Source organism: Neolamprologus brichardi, chromosome 2, assembly GCF_056152115.1.
Source record: "Neolamprologus brichardi isolate AB-2024 chromosome 2, ASM5615211v1, whole genome shotgun sequence".
Lineage (NCBI taxonomy): Eukaryota > Metazoa > Chordata > Actinopteri > Cichliformes > Cichlidae > Neolamprologus > Neolamprologus brichardi.
Genome location: NC_142105.1, coordinates 6,255,485 through 6,271,355, shown reverse-complemented (window position 1 = coordinate 6,271,355; position 15,871 = coordinate 6,255,485). Strand labels below are relative to the sequence as shown.

Here is a 15,871-nt window from a genome sequence, read left to right as displayed (position 1 = left end):
CTTCTCTGTGATTGGACTGTTGCACGCCAGTGCTGATTCTACTATTTCCTATAATAACATGCCAATTAGTTTCTATTAACTAGCAATTGTCATTGCTTGCTTAATACCTGTTTCATAATACTCTTTTGTTCATTGTCTCCAGGCTGGGCAGCAGCACTACTGCCGTTCCAACTTTGCTCAATTGACTTAAAAACTTTAGCCGCTTCCTCAAAGCCATTTGTCTTAACTCCTGCCAAAAAGAAGGAAAAAGAACTTTGGTGTTTGCATCCTGTAAACACATGCTGACATCAAATACATATACCGATGGGTTTGTAGAAGCCTGGGTAACTGAATGCTTTTTGATGTGTTGTCCAATAGGGGTCTCTGTGTTTGTGTCGGTTGATAAACCGTTGTTGGTCACTGGCATTTAGGGCTAGATTGTGCGAACATGCTTGTTTGATCATCCCTCTGGCTATTTTTGCTCTGCAAACTGGATCTGGTGATGCTGTCTCTAGATCAGTCTAACATGGAGAAAGGCTGGATGTGCTGATGATTGTTGTGATTTAATGGGGAGCTGCCGTGTCAACTTCAGAGGCAAGATCCAATATTATCCCAAATCTTATAAAACATCTGCCAACTCATAGAAACCTCATGATGCATGCTAAAGATTAGGCATGGAGCTCAAAGATGGACACGCTATTCCGTTTTCCAGATTCACATGGGCCCCAAATACCTTAAGCACCTCAGTTTGCTAACTGGAAATTACTTTGTTACAGGATTTGGAGCTCATTCTTACACTGAAAAATGATGGTTTCCAGCAAATCCCTAATGATATGTTGATAAATAGATTTTCTTTCCATACTTTGAAGTTCAAGTTTTATGTGACATTCTCTTAAATACAACAGATGGTTTTTCTAGATAATACTTTATGTAGTTATAATCTCTTCTATTAGATGCTAGTCCAAAATGTCTTTTATGTGGGATAAAAGATGTTCCAACTGTCAGCTAACTGTTGGCTCAATGCTAAAGACATGTTTTGTTTTTGGTTTGAAAGTATGAAGTTCATAGGAAAAAATTCAACATAATTTTCACAATTTAAAAAAAAACTCACATATTGTGCTCCATTGGATAAACAGTGCACACAAAAAAATACACAAATGCTGACTCATCTCATTTGACATAAGTAAAAGAAATTAACCTAGCTTGCTCAGATCAACCCCGACCCCAGATCAACTTCCCAGTTCCTTTTATTTCTCCCATTTATACAAACGCCAGCACACTGTGCACAGAGCGAAGGCTCTGTAGTCACAATGAAGGATCCCTATGATGGTGGCAGGCACTGAAAAAGTCTGGATGACTAATCATAGTTAGATACCACTCCTTATATTTGGGTGAACTTGTTGAGGCTCCATTAGTCGGGGTACCTCCAGCCAGAGAGTCTCCTCTTATGAACAGTCATTTCGTAATTTCACTCCTTTTTAATATATTTATTTATTTATTGTCTTTGGAAATCTCCCTTTTTTATCAAGTCCTTTATTTTCAAAAAAGCCAAAGGCGAGATTTTTATCTTTTTATGATACTAAAAACTTGGCAGTTTACGCTCCATTTCTGTGCCAAGATGGTGTTTTGTCTTGAACTGGAAAGTTGATTTAGATTCTCCAGTACTGAACACATTGAGTGGTTTTATTGTTGTGTCGCTTGCTTTGAAAAGACACTAGACTTCACAAATCACGCAGCAGCATTATTGTTTCTTTCTGTTCCTCCCGCACTTCTTAGTGAGTTGCTAGGTTACATACTCTTGCCTTTGTTCTGTTAATCAGAAGCATTTACAGATTAGGATAGATTCTTGCCCAGTTGAATTAACAAGATTATCGGCCCTAGGCCAGAAGACGTATTTACATGTGTTCTTGGACCTGAACACATAGTGTTGGATTCCACCAGGATTATGCAACACACTTAAGGCAACATCCTGTGAAGCAGAATGTGTTTGACTACAAAGGAGGCATGTGGTTATAAAGCAGTCTGTGGGTTGGAAGCACATGTCTCTGTTTATGTTCACCAGCCCCTGAGCTAGCAGCTTTCAGCTCTTTAACAGGCCGATAACACTTTGCCCAAGGGTCCTGATGTAAGTAATATTTTACTTTTACAAGTCACAAAAAACAGCTTCTCTGTAAACCTTGAGCTACTACTTGATAATTTGGGACAGGTAGTGGTCCAAAGCAAGGCCTCTGAGATTACTGCAATGGCTTTGTTTTCATTGGATGACAGTCACAGTGGAAGGATTGCAGTAATCTGGTTCAGACAGGGAGCCAACACTGATAGTCTTAGACTCAATGGTTTGATGGAAGGCTCTTTGATATAGCTGTTGTTATGACTGCCGTTCCTAGTTTTTCATTTTTCTTGGCGATATTTTTTTAGTAAATTGTTTTGAAATTGTGGTCCACCGTCAGATAGGATTTAACTTTGGAGGAGACTCCTAACTTCACATGTTTTATCTCTCAGAACATGAAAGCAAAGTCTCCTGGGAGTTTCCATGCTAGACCTTTTATTGGGTATTCGTTTTCAGAAATCGTTTCATCAAAGTAAAAAAATAGATTCACACGCACCAATGCTCCCTCAGGGATACTTGATTTGGCAAAAGTTTGACTCTGCAAGCTTCATTCATGCATTTCCAAACCAACGGGGATTTCTTTTATTTGTTGATGTAAGAATAATAGTAATGGGTGCTCTAGACATGAATCCATGAGAATTAGTTTGGTCTGGACACATGAAGGGCTTCTGAAGGAAAAGGAAGCGAAAAGAAGGAAAGTAAAGCCAATCAACAACGTTCGATTGTGTGTGAAACAATGTGGGCGACATTCCACTGAAAACAACAAAGGCAACACATTCCTCTTTTTAATTGAATACCCTCATATGACCCTGAAGGGGTTAGAAAACACATTCATATCCAGAAGCTTCCAGCTCTTTACAAAGCTGTAAATTCTTTATCTTCGCATTGACAGCTTTTAAATTCGAAATGTTCTCATCGGAATATTTGTTTTTGTGATCAGGAAATAGTTTATGTGATATTAGTCTTTCCATTATAGCTGCTGTGAGTAATGTTTTTGTTGAAATCTTTATTGCCCACTTGAAATTATCTTTTGTAGATTTCTGTGTCTTTATAATTAACCTGCAGGTAATAATAATATTTTAATAGCTGATGCAACAGAGATGCAAGCCCATGCAGGTAGCTAGCCCCTTATTATAAATAATGATTTTTATTTTTAATGTCACCACTGGTATGCCCATTATCAACAAGTATTTTACCTAATATGTCCATTTGATTTTGTATTTTGCTCAAATGGTCAAACGAAGAATTCCCTTGGGTCACAGAGGAGTTAGGAGTGTCTTCTAACAATGACACTTATTAGAGCCACAGATGTGCATGAATCAAAGTCCTTGGCTTGGGTGCAGACACTGCCAAACTGAAAAGCAGGATAATGAGGATACCAAATCCTTTACATTTTCTACAGTTCAGAACTTTCTGTAGCCAGAAGTCAAACATGTAATTGATATTAATGTGCATGAATCCCAAAAGGCAATTGATTTAATTGATTGATTGATTAATTGATTTACCCTTGGAGACACTGGTTTCCACCGGGGATTTTTGACCTACTGAAGGCCAATAAAATTAAATATGGGATTTATTGGATTTGGCAAAAAAGCTTAATATACACGTACAGTTCTAAACATTTTTTTCATTGTTTCTTTTTTTCATGAAATTATGATAGTTTGTGTGTATTCCACTGAAATCATAAAATACCACCTGTAAGGACATTATAAGTCAGCATAGAAAGTTTTTTTTTTTTAATTTATTTTAAAGAATAATGGCCTGTGTTGTTTTTGTCTGTCTAGTCCACTGACCATGAAATGTTGCTGTCTTGAACCAAACCAGGGAATGCTATTTTTAATGTGCTGTAACCTGGGATTGCTATTCAGTAACGCTAATCCCCTGGGAAGGATAATCTCTTATGCACAACACTACAGTATACAAAGTATTGTAAGACCTGGAAATTTCATTCTCAACTGTATAAAGGATGAAAATGCCATTAGCTAATAGTGCGATCATTTAGCTGTCCTCTAGTTGTAAAATCTCTCACAAAAGAATCTTTTGTGTTATAAAATATTTATTTGGTGTGGTTTTGGAATCGATTTAATCTTACTGTTTAAGTTAAGCATGAACACGAAGAGCCAAGACAATTTTCTGGCGAGGTAACTTTACCCTGAATCAAAGTGACTCCAACTACTACTGGCAGTCAATGAAGAAAATGTTGTACATTGATAGCCGTCTGCTTGACTAAACCAATTAACATTTGGGGAATTATTTGATTTATTCCTGAGTTAGATGTGACCATTCTAAACACTCTGTAAATTTTATAACAGATTACAAGGAGAAATAGCTAGCCTGGCTGTCTATAGAGGGAACAAAATGCACGTAGGAGGATCACAGAACCTCATTCTATAACATGTTGTATCTTGTTTCCAACTGCAAGACCATTTATGGGATTGTTATCGCAGTGTGCGTGTGTGCGGGCATGTCATTATGACACAGTGTGGTCCTAGACACATCTATGCACACTGGTGCATAAACACACAGATGCACACTGGTTGCTCTTTTTGTCTGTATGTCCATAAACTATACAGCAGTGCAAATTAAGTTTAAAGATAACGAGATCCAACTCATGAACACTATTGTGGGGTGCCATTTTCCAACAATTTTTTTTATTTGTTAGGTATTTGTAAGAAAAATAATGCAAATACAAGTCTGCATATTGCACAGCAGGTATTGTGCAGGTTAATCAAATACAATATAACAAACTGGCTCTATTCCCTGCTTGCAGATTAAGTTTGAGATTGAGTTTGCCTGTGTCTCACTTACACAACTTACACAAGAGGAATTACGCTTTTAAAGGAACATGTTGTCATTTTTTTCTAAACCTTACCAAGCAGATGTTAGTGACTAATCCTAACCTGCGAGTAAAAACGACATCGAACAGTGAGTGGGGGAGAAAAGTAAAACCAAGGTCCAAATTTTGGTCTCCTGGCACATAATCCTGCATCTTATGCATCCCTACCCTGCATTGTATGTCTGTAAAGAGTGTCTAGGCACAACACATGTTTTAGAAAGAAACTTTTAACTCTTAGAATAGACCTTTGTCCGATTCATGTTTAATTCAAGAAATATTAGTTCTTTGTGCAGAGCAGGTCCGTTACAGTGTGGGTTTGTGAACCATCTGTTTGCACTGTAAGGCAGACTTTTAGGCCTCACACTCAGGCTTCACTCATTGCTTTTGTGCTGTCAACACCAGACACACAATGGCCTGTTCATAAGTGCTGCTGCCGTATGGAATAGTGGCAGTGAATAGCTAAATGTCAGCAAAGTGAAAAATTCTCTGCCACTTTCCTTTCACCGCTTATCTCTTTATCTGCCTCTCCTGAACACCAAACATCACGCCTCTCGTAGAAATGAGGCCTACTGTCGGCCCACTCATTGACACACAGCAGTCCATTTCTTTTGTAAGAGGTCCAGGTTCCCAAACTAGCCAAGAAGCTGACAGAAAGATCCAGCCAGGCCAGATACTCTACATCGCCATGCTTTTTCTTTTCCCCACAGCTGTGCAAACAAATGTGAAAGAAATTCTCAGGAAATTTAATCTTGTAATTGTTTTGGCTTTTAAAAGAGCATTCTAAAGAGGTCTCCTCATTTTACACCAACTGTCTGCCAGCGTTTGTGGGAATAAATAGATTTTAAGTAGGCTTGGTCCTAAAAGTCTCGCAACAGCAGATTTTTGGAGTAGGAGGTAATTATTTCAACACTGGAGTTGCACTAAAGATAAGATTATCTATAAGATTGCTTATATTTTATCTATCTGTCTATTTGTCTGTCTGTGAAAAAATGCATGTATGTGTTTGTCATTGACCAGTTTTACACATAAAAGTAGCTCAAAAAGCTTAAGAGCTTTAAAATAGAATCCAGAATCTCTTGCAGTAAAGAACAACCATCACTTCTCACAGTAACTGAAACGAAATGTCACATCTGAGATTAATACATATCTGGTGCAATATTTGTCCAAGTAAATGCATGTTTTATGATGTACAGTAGTTGTTCACACGCAAGCTGGCAGCTTTTTTTCCTCAGAGGGTCTGACCAACTATTACCCGATAAATCCCCTGTCCCACCACATTAGCCTGCCAGAGCCACTTGGCTGGGATGACTGCAGCTTATGTCAAGCTTGTTAGCGTTTAGCGTTGTTGACTTGAGAGGGACTTGATATATGTATAAGTCTTTGTGCACCTCTCCACACAATCTATCCAGTTCAAAGAAAGATTTAAAAGGTGTGCTGATAAGTGTTGCTTTTTGGTTTTCAGCAGTGAATGCCACTAAACACAATTTTTGGTGCACTTTTTTTTTTCATTCTTAATTTTTCTTTTAACCTGAAGCCCTCTTTACATGTTATATGTTGCTAACTCAATTCTTTTACTCCCATCTGCAGGCTGTGACAGGAAGATGTTTTGGTGAGAAGGATTTCCGAGGAGGTTTGGAGAATGGAATACTACTGTGCGAGTAAGTTGTGACTATATTTGTTATTGTTGTTGTTTTGGGGTTTTTTTCTTATAATCTAGTAGCAGAGTGTTACACATCTCTGGTTTGTACGTTTATTATTCTTGAATAGTTTTCAATGATTAGTCATCTTACCAATTCATTGTAATGTTTTTGTAATTTAATTGTACATATGCTGTTTGGTTTAATACTGTATTTGTTTCGGTATCATGATGCTCTGGTTGGTTAAATGAATTTTGAAGAGGGAGTGTAAATGTAAAATAATCACACACTATTTAAAGCGAATAGAAAGAACATTAGCAGTCAAGCAGGTTTTTGTTTCAAGTACTTTGAAGTGTGGTCCAGTGATCAGAAAGACTGGCGTCCGGTTCAATTGTCGTCTAGTTTGACTCTTGAACTGGTATACCCACTCATATTGAGTCGAGGTGCTGAAACGAGACTGAAAGCACTCACATGCACTTGCGCTTTCCTCTTCCACGTTCCAGTTGCTGCCGGTGTTGCACGAACGCAGCGTTTGTGCTGTCTTTATTGTGAATACAGATATCAGAGCCAATTTACCAGTGTGCCCACTGGTTTGGGGATTTCCGGGAAATCATGGAATATTTAGACGTGCAGTAGTACTGTAAGTCTCAAAAATAAAAGCCTGACATTGCTTTCTAAGTGACTGACAAAAGGGGGGAAAATTGCAACCAAGTAAATAAAGACTAATTTAGCCATTTGTGCTGGATTAAAAGTGGCAATGCAAGTATTGCTATGGCATCATAAGATTTCCCTATTAAGTCCTGAGATAAAGTGACAGATGCTGTCGGAGAAAAAGTCGTGCAATGTCCGGGATAATCTTGTAAGTAAATGGCTACAGATTGACTGTAGCCACTGTCGCAGATTGATTACAGACTGGGGATCATTAAAACAGTGCGTTTATAGAGGTCATTGGCAAGAGCTGTGATCAAAATTGTGAGTCCTTGGTTACTGGAGCATGTGACATCCTCTTGGCCCCAAAACTGTGCAACCAGTCAAGTAATTCATTTACTTATAATTCAGGTAGAGAAGAGACCTGATTGAATCATACAGTTTAAATGCTCTCCAACCGCTTCCTCATTTTCCTGATATTCAAAGAATTAGGAAATGTCCCTGTACACACTCATAAGATTATTTGTTTATGTGTCTAGATTTCTTTTGACTGTGCCTTTGTTTTGATAATAGATGACACGTCTCTCACAGTTCAACCATGTTAATGGCTGAAAATGAAATTTTCAGGAGACACGAGTGGGCCTCTTTTCCCAGCATATAAGTTTGAATAATTCCATCAAAGCCACGGTGGGATTTGAAAACCATTTCCCCCAAAACATGTTTATAAACAAAGTCTTACATTTTAAAAAAAGCAGACAAACATTCACATTCCAGGCAATTTTCAGAGTGAAAATATTGTCTTCTCTGATGCCATTACTCATTCTCCCCACCTACACATCTTAATATATTGGCATGTAGGTAGGATTAAGAACTGCCTTCTCCTGGGCTCGTTCAGAATTATTCTTGGAAATATACAGTGTAGCAGGAAATCTTCAACTAAACGTAGGAGTACATGAGGCATGCTGAGGGAAAGAGAGTTCACTGAAAAGGTAAATTACAGCACTTCATCTCAAAATACCTGCTGAATTACTATGAACATCATAAGACTGTTGATATCTAATACCTCGTATCCAAGGGCGGATTTTTCCTTTTTAGAGGAGAATCATTACAGCGCTTCCTCTGATGAAAACACGCACAAAAGATGAAACTGGAGACAGAGAGGAAGGGAGAGAGAGGCGGGAATGCTGAAACTGCTTGTTCATGGCTGATAAGCGGGCAGAGTTTGAGGAATGCAATGTACTGTACACTTCCCGCCAAAAAGTTTTTGCATCGGCGTGGGTCTGATGAGAGATGACAGCACCAGGACAAACCTACTCATGTGTGCTTCCCTGTGATATAACATTTATTGGAAGTAGTTAACAGGTCCCAGTGGGTGAAAGGAGCACAAACGATTCTCCACTGTGATTTAGGCTGCGTCGTCGTTATAGACGTTCCAGACGCCACAGGGGAGTTTTTAGAAATGTTTCTGTATCCCTTTAGATTCCCCTTTCTTTTCTCTGTAGAGACACCCACAGTTTAAACCTATTCATGTATTTTGCCTGCAGTTATTTCATTCTGCTCTAGCGACGTTTCAACTTTGAAACGCATGCTTTGAAGTATTGAAGTCAACTTGTCATTAAAAGAAGTTTTAAAGCCACAACTCTTCTTTTTTTTATGCGTCTTTTGTCAGGTTGCTGAGCTCAATTAGACCTGGACTGGTGAAGAAAATCAACAGACTTCCAACACCGATTGCTGGCCTAGTAAGTGTTTTGGAATCATTCTTTAGACTGATTTACAGCATTTTAACCAAAACTGAAGACGAGAAGATGTTATTCTTGAATATTTTAACCATTTTATTGTTTGCTCCTTTTTCTATCATTGCTTCAAAGCTGTCTAATATCAAAACTTGCTGTCATATTCAAAGTCTTTAGACTACAGGCCACATTTAATTATACATTCATACATCACTTTTTCCCATATGTTTCAAGATCTTTATCTTCCCCTCATTCTCAGGCATCCTTAGAATCACCAGTCAGCTTAATATAAATTTCTTGGAATTGTAGGAGGAAGCTGGGGTAGGCCACAGTTACCACTAAACACTCTGCCACCCACTTTGCTGATTAAAGTAAAGATATGAAACACATTTTCCGTAAAATAACAGCTTGTAAGAAAATGGCTTTTCTTCCATTCATCACCCCTCTCCCTCGCCCAAGTACTGTTGTGTCATTGTGGAATTTGGGTGAGCTGATACAATCTCTCAGGGGAAAAACGTGTTGTTAAGTCTGCTTTTCAAAAGTTGCTGAGTAGCAGTAGTAGTAGAATTCAGTATCCTAAAGTTATGGATGTGAATTAGATGAAGTTTCTGTTACATTAAGTTGTTTCTTTGGTTTGTATTAAGATGGTGATTATGTTTGTTGCTGGCTGTGGTGCACAACAGCCAAAGTGTGCATTAGCAGTCGCGTGTAACACTCAGCACTTAACAGCTTACTTATTGTACAGTTCTGCAGTGAACCAGATAATCTTGAGAGCCCTTGGCTATGAAATATACTGGATCACTGCAGGAACACAAAAAATCCACTTGAGGATTTTATATGTCCCAAAGTCATTTACTGCCTCGACATTATTATTGGTGAGATGCATCAAAACCAAAAGGATTTTTCAAAGATGTAGATGATAGAAACCTATTCCTGCTCCCAAAACCTCACATGGAAGTTGTTCATTGTTGTCTGTGGTTTTACTGAAGAATCCCAAGTTTGTGTCTTGCTTTGAATGAGATTCTGTGAATTGAAGTTGATCCGGACACTGATACTTTCCAGCTGAGTACAGTGCAATACAGTAGAGTTCTTTCATAACGACCTTAGACCTTAATCTGGATGAAGTGGCCTTTCAGGACCAGCACTCGCATGTAAACATAGTCACAGTGAAAGTTGATAGCATGTACTTCCATCTCTCTTCCCTTCATGAATAGCTTGTCAGTGTATAACTTCAGGCTGTCTTTGTATTTCTTTCATATTCACGTTTAATTTAACACCTTTTTTTGTAAACATAGAACACCAAGAACTAAAAAAAGTGACAATTAAAACGATATTTTATTAGAGTCATTCTGAAAATGCATATGATTTATTTTGATCCTTTGGCAAATATCACTGTATTTAAGAAATAGGCAGTCTATTCTTGTATTGATAAGAAAACAACTGATGCTTTGCCCTGTTTTGTGTCATTGTGAAAGCTTTGCATCATCAGTTATTTAACTGTACTTTACACTGATGTGTTTTAGCAAAGAAAACTACTCTGGCAGAATGTTTCCTTGATAAAAGGGAATTTCTGAATTAAATGTGATGATTGTCTATGATAGCAGTTTAGAGCAGAAGTTCTGGTACTTCAGCAACAAAAAATACGTAGTTATTTAGATCACAACATCACAGATGAGGCATGGAGGCTGTGGTTGGGGCGGAATGGCTGCTCTTGTCTCATTGTGCCACTAATAGCCGCCATTGAGTGCTCTGACTTTTAAAGAGCGTTGGATAATTACGCTGTCTTCACTGTTTTCTACCATAAATAGGTGCAGAGTGGATATATTTTATCCACTCAGCTCATGGTTGTTTTTTTCAGGGTCCAAAGATGCTTTTCTGCTGAGCATCAAACCAACAGTATCTGATGGAGTTTTTACTTTTCATTTCCTGTCTTATTTTTCTCAACAGTGAACAGGAAAAAAAGCTGTAACACAAGGGATATTATAAATTAGCATTTTTAAGCTTATTTGACGCCTTTTGATGATATAAACCACAATCTGTAATCTGAAGATTTTTTGGTTATTAATCTATTTATGACCGTTTACACGGTTTATTATAAATACCAGGACACTCACATAAAACACCTGCAGAAGCTGCTCACTTCATGGACTCCACTTCATGGCTGAGTTTCTGTGGTTCCTAAACACTTCCACTTTGCAATAACATAACTCATAGTTTATTGTGGAATACTTAGAAGAAGGAGTTTCAATAGCAGGCTCTAATTGAGACTGTTTGTACAAACAGCTAAAGAGGTGTTGCCCATTACTTTTGTCCACATAGTGTATCTCTGGTGGCATGGTGATGCTATAGCTAGAACTGTTGCATCACTGTGTCCACTTGTGGCTACTCCATGTCCCAAAGTTATAAATAAAAAGAAATCTAATTAGCCTCAGGTGTAGACACTTAAAGGTCAAAAAACACAGCACAACCATTACTAATTAGCTCAAAGGGACAATCAGTAACCCATTGACTGCCTGTTTATACTAGTAGCTAGAGGATAATATATAATAAAAGTTGAAACAAGAAAACAAAAAACGCGGCTGGATGTATATGTTCTGAATAAAGTGACTCGTTATGCTTACAAAGTTTCATAGCTTTTAAGTTCCTGTGGCCTTGCAGGGATTTTTCTTCCTCTTGGCTTTGATTAGTGAGGTGAGAAATACATAAACAAGGGTCTGCTGTTATCTGGACCATCGTAATAAAACATAGCCTACTCCCCCTTCCTCTTCCTGTTTGAGGGCTAATGCGAAAACGAGTCTCTGTGGAGTTTAGGCTGTTTTATAATCACAGCAGCTACCTCAGTGTTTTGGCAGGTCGAGCTGTATAGGTCAGTGTTCGCTGGTTGTGGCAGATTCTTATCCCAGGCATCTCTGGGTTGACTGGCATGCTCATGTCTTATAGTGTGTTAATAGACATGCAACGGTGATCTCCTGGCAAGATGAGTAGTGTTAATTAATTAATATGAATAGTAGTAATTAATCTGCTTGAACAGGTGTTTCATTAGACATGACATTTATTAGATCGAGTGTTTTATATTATTTTTAATAATGCAAGTGGGGGAAAAAAACAACACTAGTATGTTACATAAATGCCTTCCAATTTGAACTTTACATATTTTGCATATCAATTTTAAAAATTCTATGACTCATTTTTGAAAAAACATAAAAGTGTATGCTGTCAACTCAAAATTTCATCTTGATCAAGTTGAAGACTTTCTTTTTTCAGTTTGAAGCAAAATTAATTATCCTGTTGTCATTAGAATATCTGTAAACCTGATTTACCACTGCAGCAAAAAATGAGCCATATTAAACTTTGCAGCATTAGAATAATTTATATGACTGATAGCTCTGAAAAATGCATTTCATATTTGGATAGCTGAGGTGATCTGTGGGTGGCTTACCAAGTCTTTTGCAGTGTTTTTCTTGAAAGGGACAAAAACAATTGTCCAACATCAGGCCTTAAACTCTGGTCTGCTTCCCTGAGAAAGTTGTTGTTCTAATTAGGACATTAATCAAATTCCAGTGAAGGTTAAGTCTGAAGAAATCCAAACATATAAAACTAATTTGACCTTTACGTCTCGGAATATGTGACCAATGTGTTAGCTAAAGAACATATGTTCTGATGTTTGTAAAATTAATTTACATTCCATTCTAATTCATGCTAATTTCACCACAATGCCGAGATTTTGAGAATGGACAGAGTGGATAGGGGCTTTATTTCTGAGTCTACCTCCAGACATCAAGTCCTCCTCCAAACACATTCAGCTGTTAGTCATTTCTTTGTGGTAGACACCCAGTTTCCTGTGGCAAGGACCTGCATATCAGAACAAAGTTATACTCCCTTCCTTAAAAATGCACACACACACACTCTTTCTGAGCTCTACCACCTGAGCTACAGGGTGGCTATAGCTCAGGTGGTAGAGCAGGTCATCCACTGATCGGAAGGTTGGTGGTTCGATTTCTGGCTTAACCTAGTCTACATGCCAAATATCCTTGGGCAAGATACTAACCCCAAATTGCTCTCCGATGCATCCATCGGAGTATGAATGTGTGTGAATGTTAGCTATGAAGCACTTAGAAAGATGTGCTTGTGCGAATGGGTGTGAATGGGTGAATGCACAAGTTGTGTAAAGCGCTTTGAGTGCTCAGATGAGTAGAAAAGCGCTATATAAGAACCAGTCCATTTACCATTTCCAAATACCCACTAAATTACCCCTTTATCTATCATGTTAGTTGCTAACAAATGAGCCAGATAAATCCTTTTGTTATTGTTATTTAGTCTGGTTCCAGACTACATGATATTAGAACTAAACAGAGAAAAATGTGGGATGAAACTGCTTAATTGGAAACAAGATTAAGTTCCTCTTTCACACTACCATATCCCCTGCCGCCCCTGACTATAGATGGATGGACTATAAATAGATAATTGACAAGATGAGACACGGTTTATAGAAATACTGTGTATGTATGTGTCTGTATTTACCAACCAGGTTAAATCATTAATTGCATTATTCTGTAACCACAACATTTCGCCTGCAGCAGAAATGTGTGTTACTTTGTGTTATGCACAACATTGAAGTCACAAATCTACAGTTTACTTGCCAAGTGGGAGTATCAGCAGTGCTTGCAGCAGCCATTATCTTTGCTTATAGGTTAACACACACCTGTAAAAATGTGATTATGCATTCCTCTAGTCAAAGGGTCATTCAGCAGTTTAGGGTGATACAGCCTACAAAAATAATGCATAACTGCTGTGATTTTCTGAGCTGTCTTTTTTCCATCTTGTTTGTGAGCAAGAGAGCTCTCTGCTCTGGCTGCAGCTCTATAAAAACATTGCAGAACCAACTGTCAACCTGAAAGTGCATGGGTAAAATGTTGATAATTATTTTAACCACTTTCTATGCTGCCAACTTGCAAGCACAGCAACATCTAGTCAAGTAGTTGTACACTTCCCTTGTTTGCAATGCTTTTTGCGTCTATGCAACAGTTTATCTTGTGATTTACTTGAGTTGGGTAATGCAATCATTGTTTATTCAGCTCAGCTTATCATATGTAAATCTAGCAAAGGATATTACAATGTTTGTCATTGTTAATTATTGTAAAGGTGATAATTAATCATATCTATGTATGCTTCTTGGTTCTTTTTTTAAAGATCTGTATTGTATTTGGTCTCATATTCAACTTTCTGCAATTTCAGATGTTAGGCAACAGCTCAGAGTAGACTCATTATGTCTGCTTAAAGATATTATTTGAGACTAAGATCCAAGTTTTTGTGTGAGAAAAATAAAACATGTTGCCTTCCCTGTGTTACATCAGTATGATGATCATATTCTTAGAGTATGTTTCACAAAAATTCTAATTATCCTCCTTTGTGAGTTGGATGATTCCTTGTTCCAAGTGTTAACTCATTTCTTGTGTCTGGAAAATAAATACTAGTATTAATCAAATGCAGCTGATGTGAAAACCCTTTGTTTTGAAGTTTAATATGACCTTGATCGGCTTAATCCTGCGGCAGGTGAGTCATTTCAGAAGTAAAATTTCTCAAAAAGACCTTGCTGGTCCTGTTAGAGAGATATCCTAGCGTAAGTCTGTATATCTTTGGGTGGGGTTGCCTCACCAGGAGAGCAGAGATGGCACTGTCCCAAAAACACAGGAAGCTGCAGGGTGGATTTGGAGGGGTAGTTTGCTACAGTTGGAAAAGGATCGTGAGAACAAGTGCATGCAAGTGTGCATGTTTGTCATTGTACCCATGCATGTTTTTTTTGTTTTTTTAATTTTACACTTGGTAGTGTGAATATTCCAAAAAGAGTTTATTTAAAGCAGCATTTTGTGCAAGCGCATGTATACAAGCACAGTGTGTTTGTGTTTGGCATGTGAGAGGGAGAGAGTGTGTTTGGGACAATTGGGGTGGAGAGGAAATGGTGACACCCTGAGAGAGAAAGGGAGAAAAGGGTTTAGGTTGTGGCCCTCTGAAAGACTGAGAGACATAGAAACAAAGAGAGCGGGAGAACCTGGGAACTGGAGAGGAGAGACTGGCTCAGGTTGCGTCCAACAAAGAGTTTGTCAGAGAGCAAAGGAGAGCGAGGGAGAAGGACTAAGACAATGGGCAGAGTAAAACATTGAGGAGAGAAGGAAGGAAGGATTCGAGAAGAAGCCGATAAACAAGAAGCAGGAAATATTTGAACAGAGGAACCCGTCAAGAGCGAAAGCTGGAGTAATCTGAGAGATGAGATGTACGAAAGCTGGGCACAAAATCTGATGGTGTCACATTTCTGTTGAGCAGGTATCCTGATTTTTGTGGCGAGACTCCTTGTTTGTGTGTGTTTCTGTGCAGGATAGAAAGTATCTGGTCATTTCAGTTTGTTTGGCTGACAGAGACCTTGGAAATGTTTGTGGGACAGGGTTCATGTGGGATAATTTAAGAGAATGTTGACATTTTCTCTCTTTAGCTGTTAGTGTGCAAAGATGTTTCTACCAGGAGTTCAGTCTATTTAATTGAAAAGAAAATATAAAATTGGGGTTGGGGGGGGGGGGGGGGGGAGATTACTATGCCAATGAAAATAAATGAAGTAGACATACTCAGAAGGGCTAGAACTGTGTCAACAGAATCACTTTTAACACTTTACTATTGATTTATATATTCATTCCCTTTATTTTTAGATGAACTTTGATTTGATGAAATAATGAGCCAGGCAACATGTTGATTTAAATGTTTAAGTCAATAAGTGATCTGTCTCCTCTGTGTGACTCGCATGTTTCGAGTAGTTCAGTGCATATTCATGTTAAATGATATGGTCCTTCTTGCAGAGTTTGCATTTAGAATAGAATAATAGAATAATAAAATTCTGTAATTATAATAGAAAGTGTATATTAGTTGAGGTCTGATGTAG

General features: G+C 38.1%; 1 protein-coding gene across 7 annotated transcripts in view; it reads left to right on the top strand.

Moving 5' to 3' along the window:
* The window catches only part of LOC102789617 (LIM and calponin homology domains-containing protein 1-like), an 85,400-nt gene that overhangs the window by 26,752 nt on the left and 42,777 nt on the right, over nt 1-15,871 (top strand). For all 7 annotated transcript variants that reach the window (XM_087846739.1, XM_087846740.1, XM_087846734.1 and 4 more), the window contains exons 2-3: nt 6,513-6,583; nt 8,880-8,949. In XM_087846739.1, the coding sequence (XP_087702865.1) occupies nt 6,513-6,583; nt 8,880-8,949 (141 nt within the window). The remainder of the gene's footprint in view (nt 1-6,512; nt 6,584-8,879; nt 8,950-15,871) is intronic.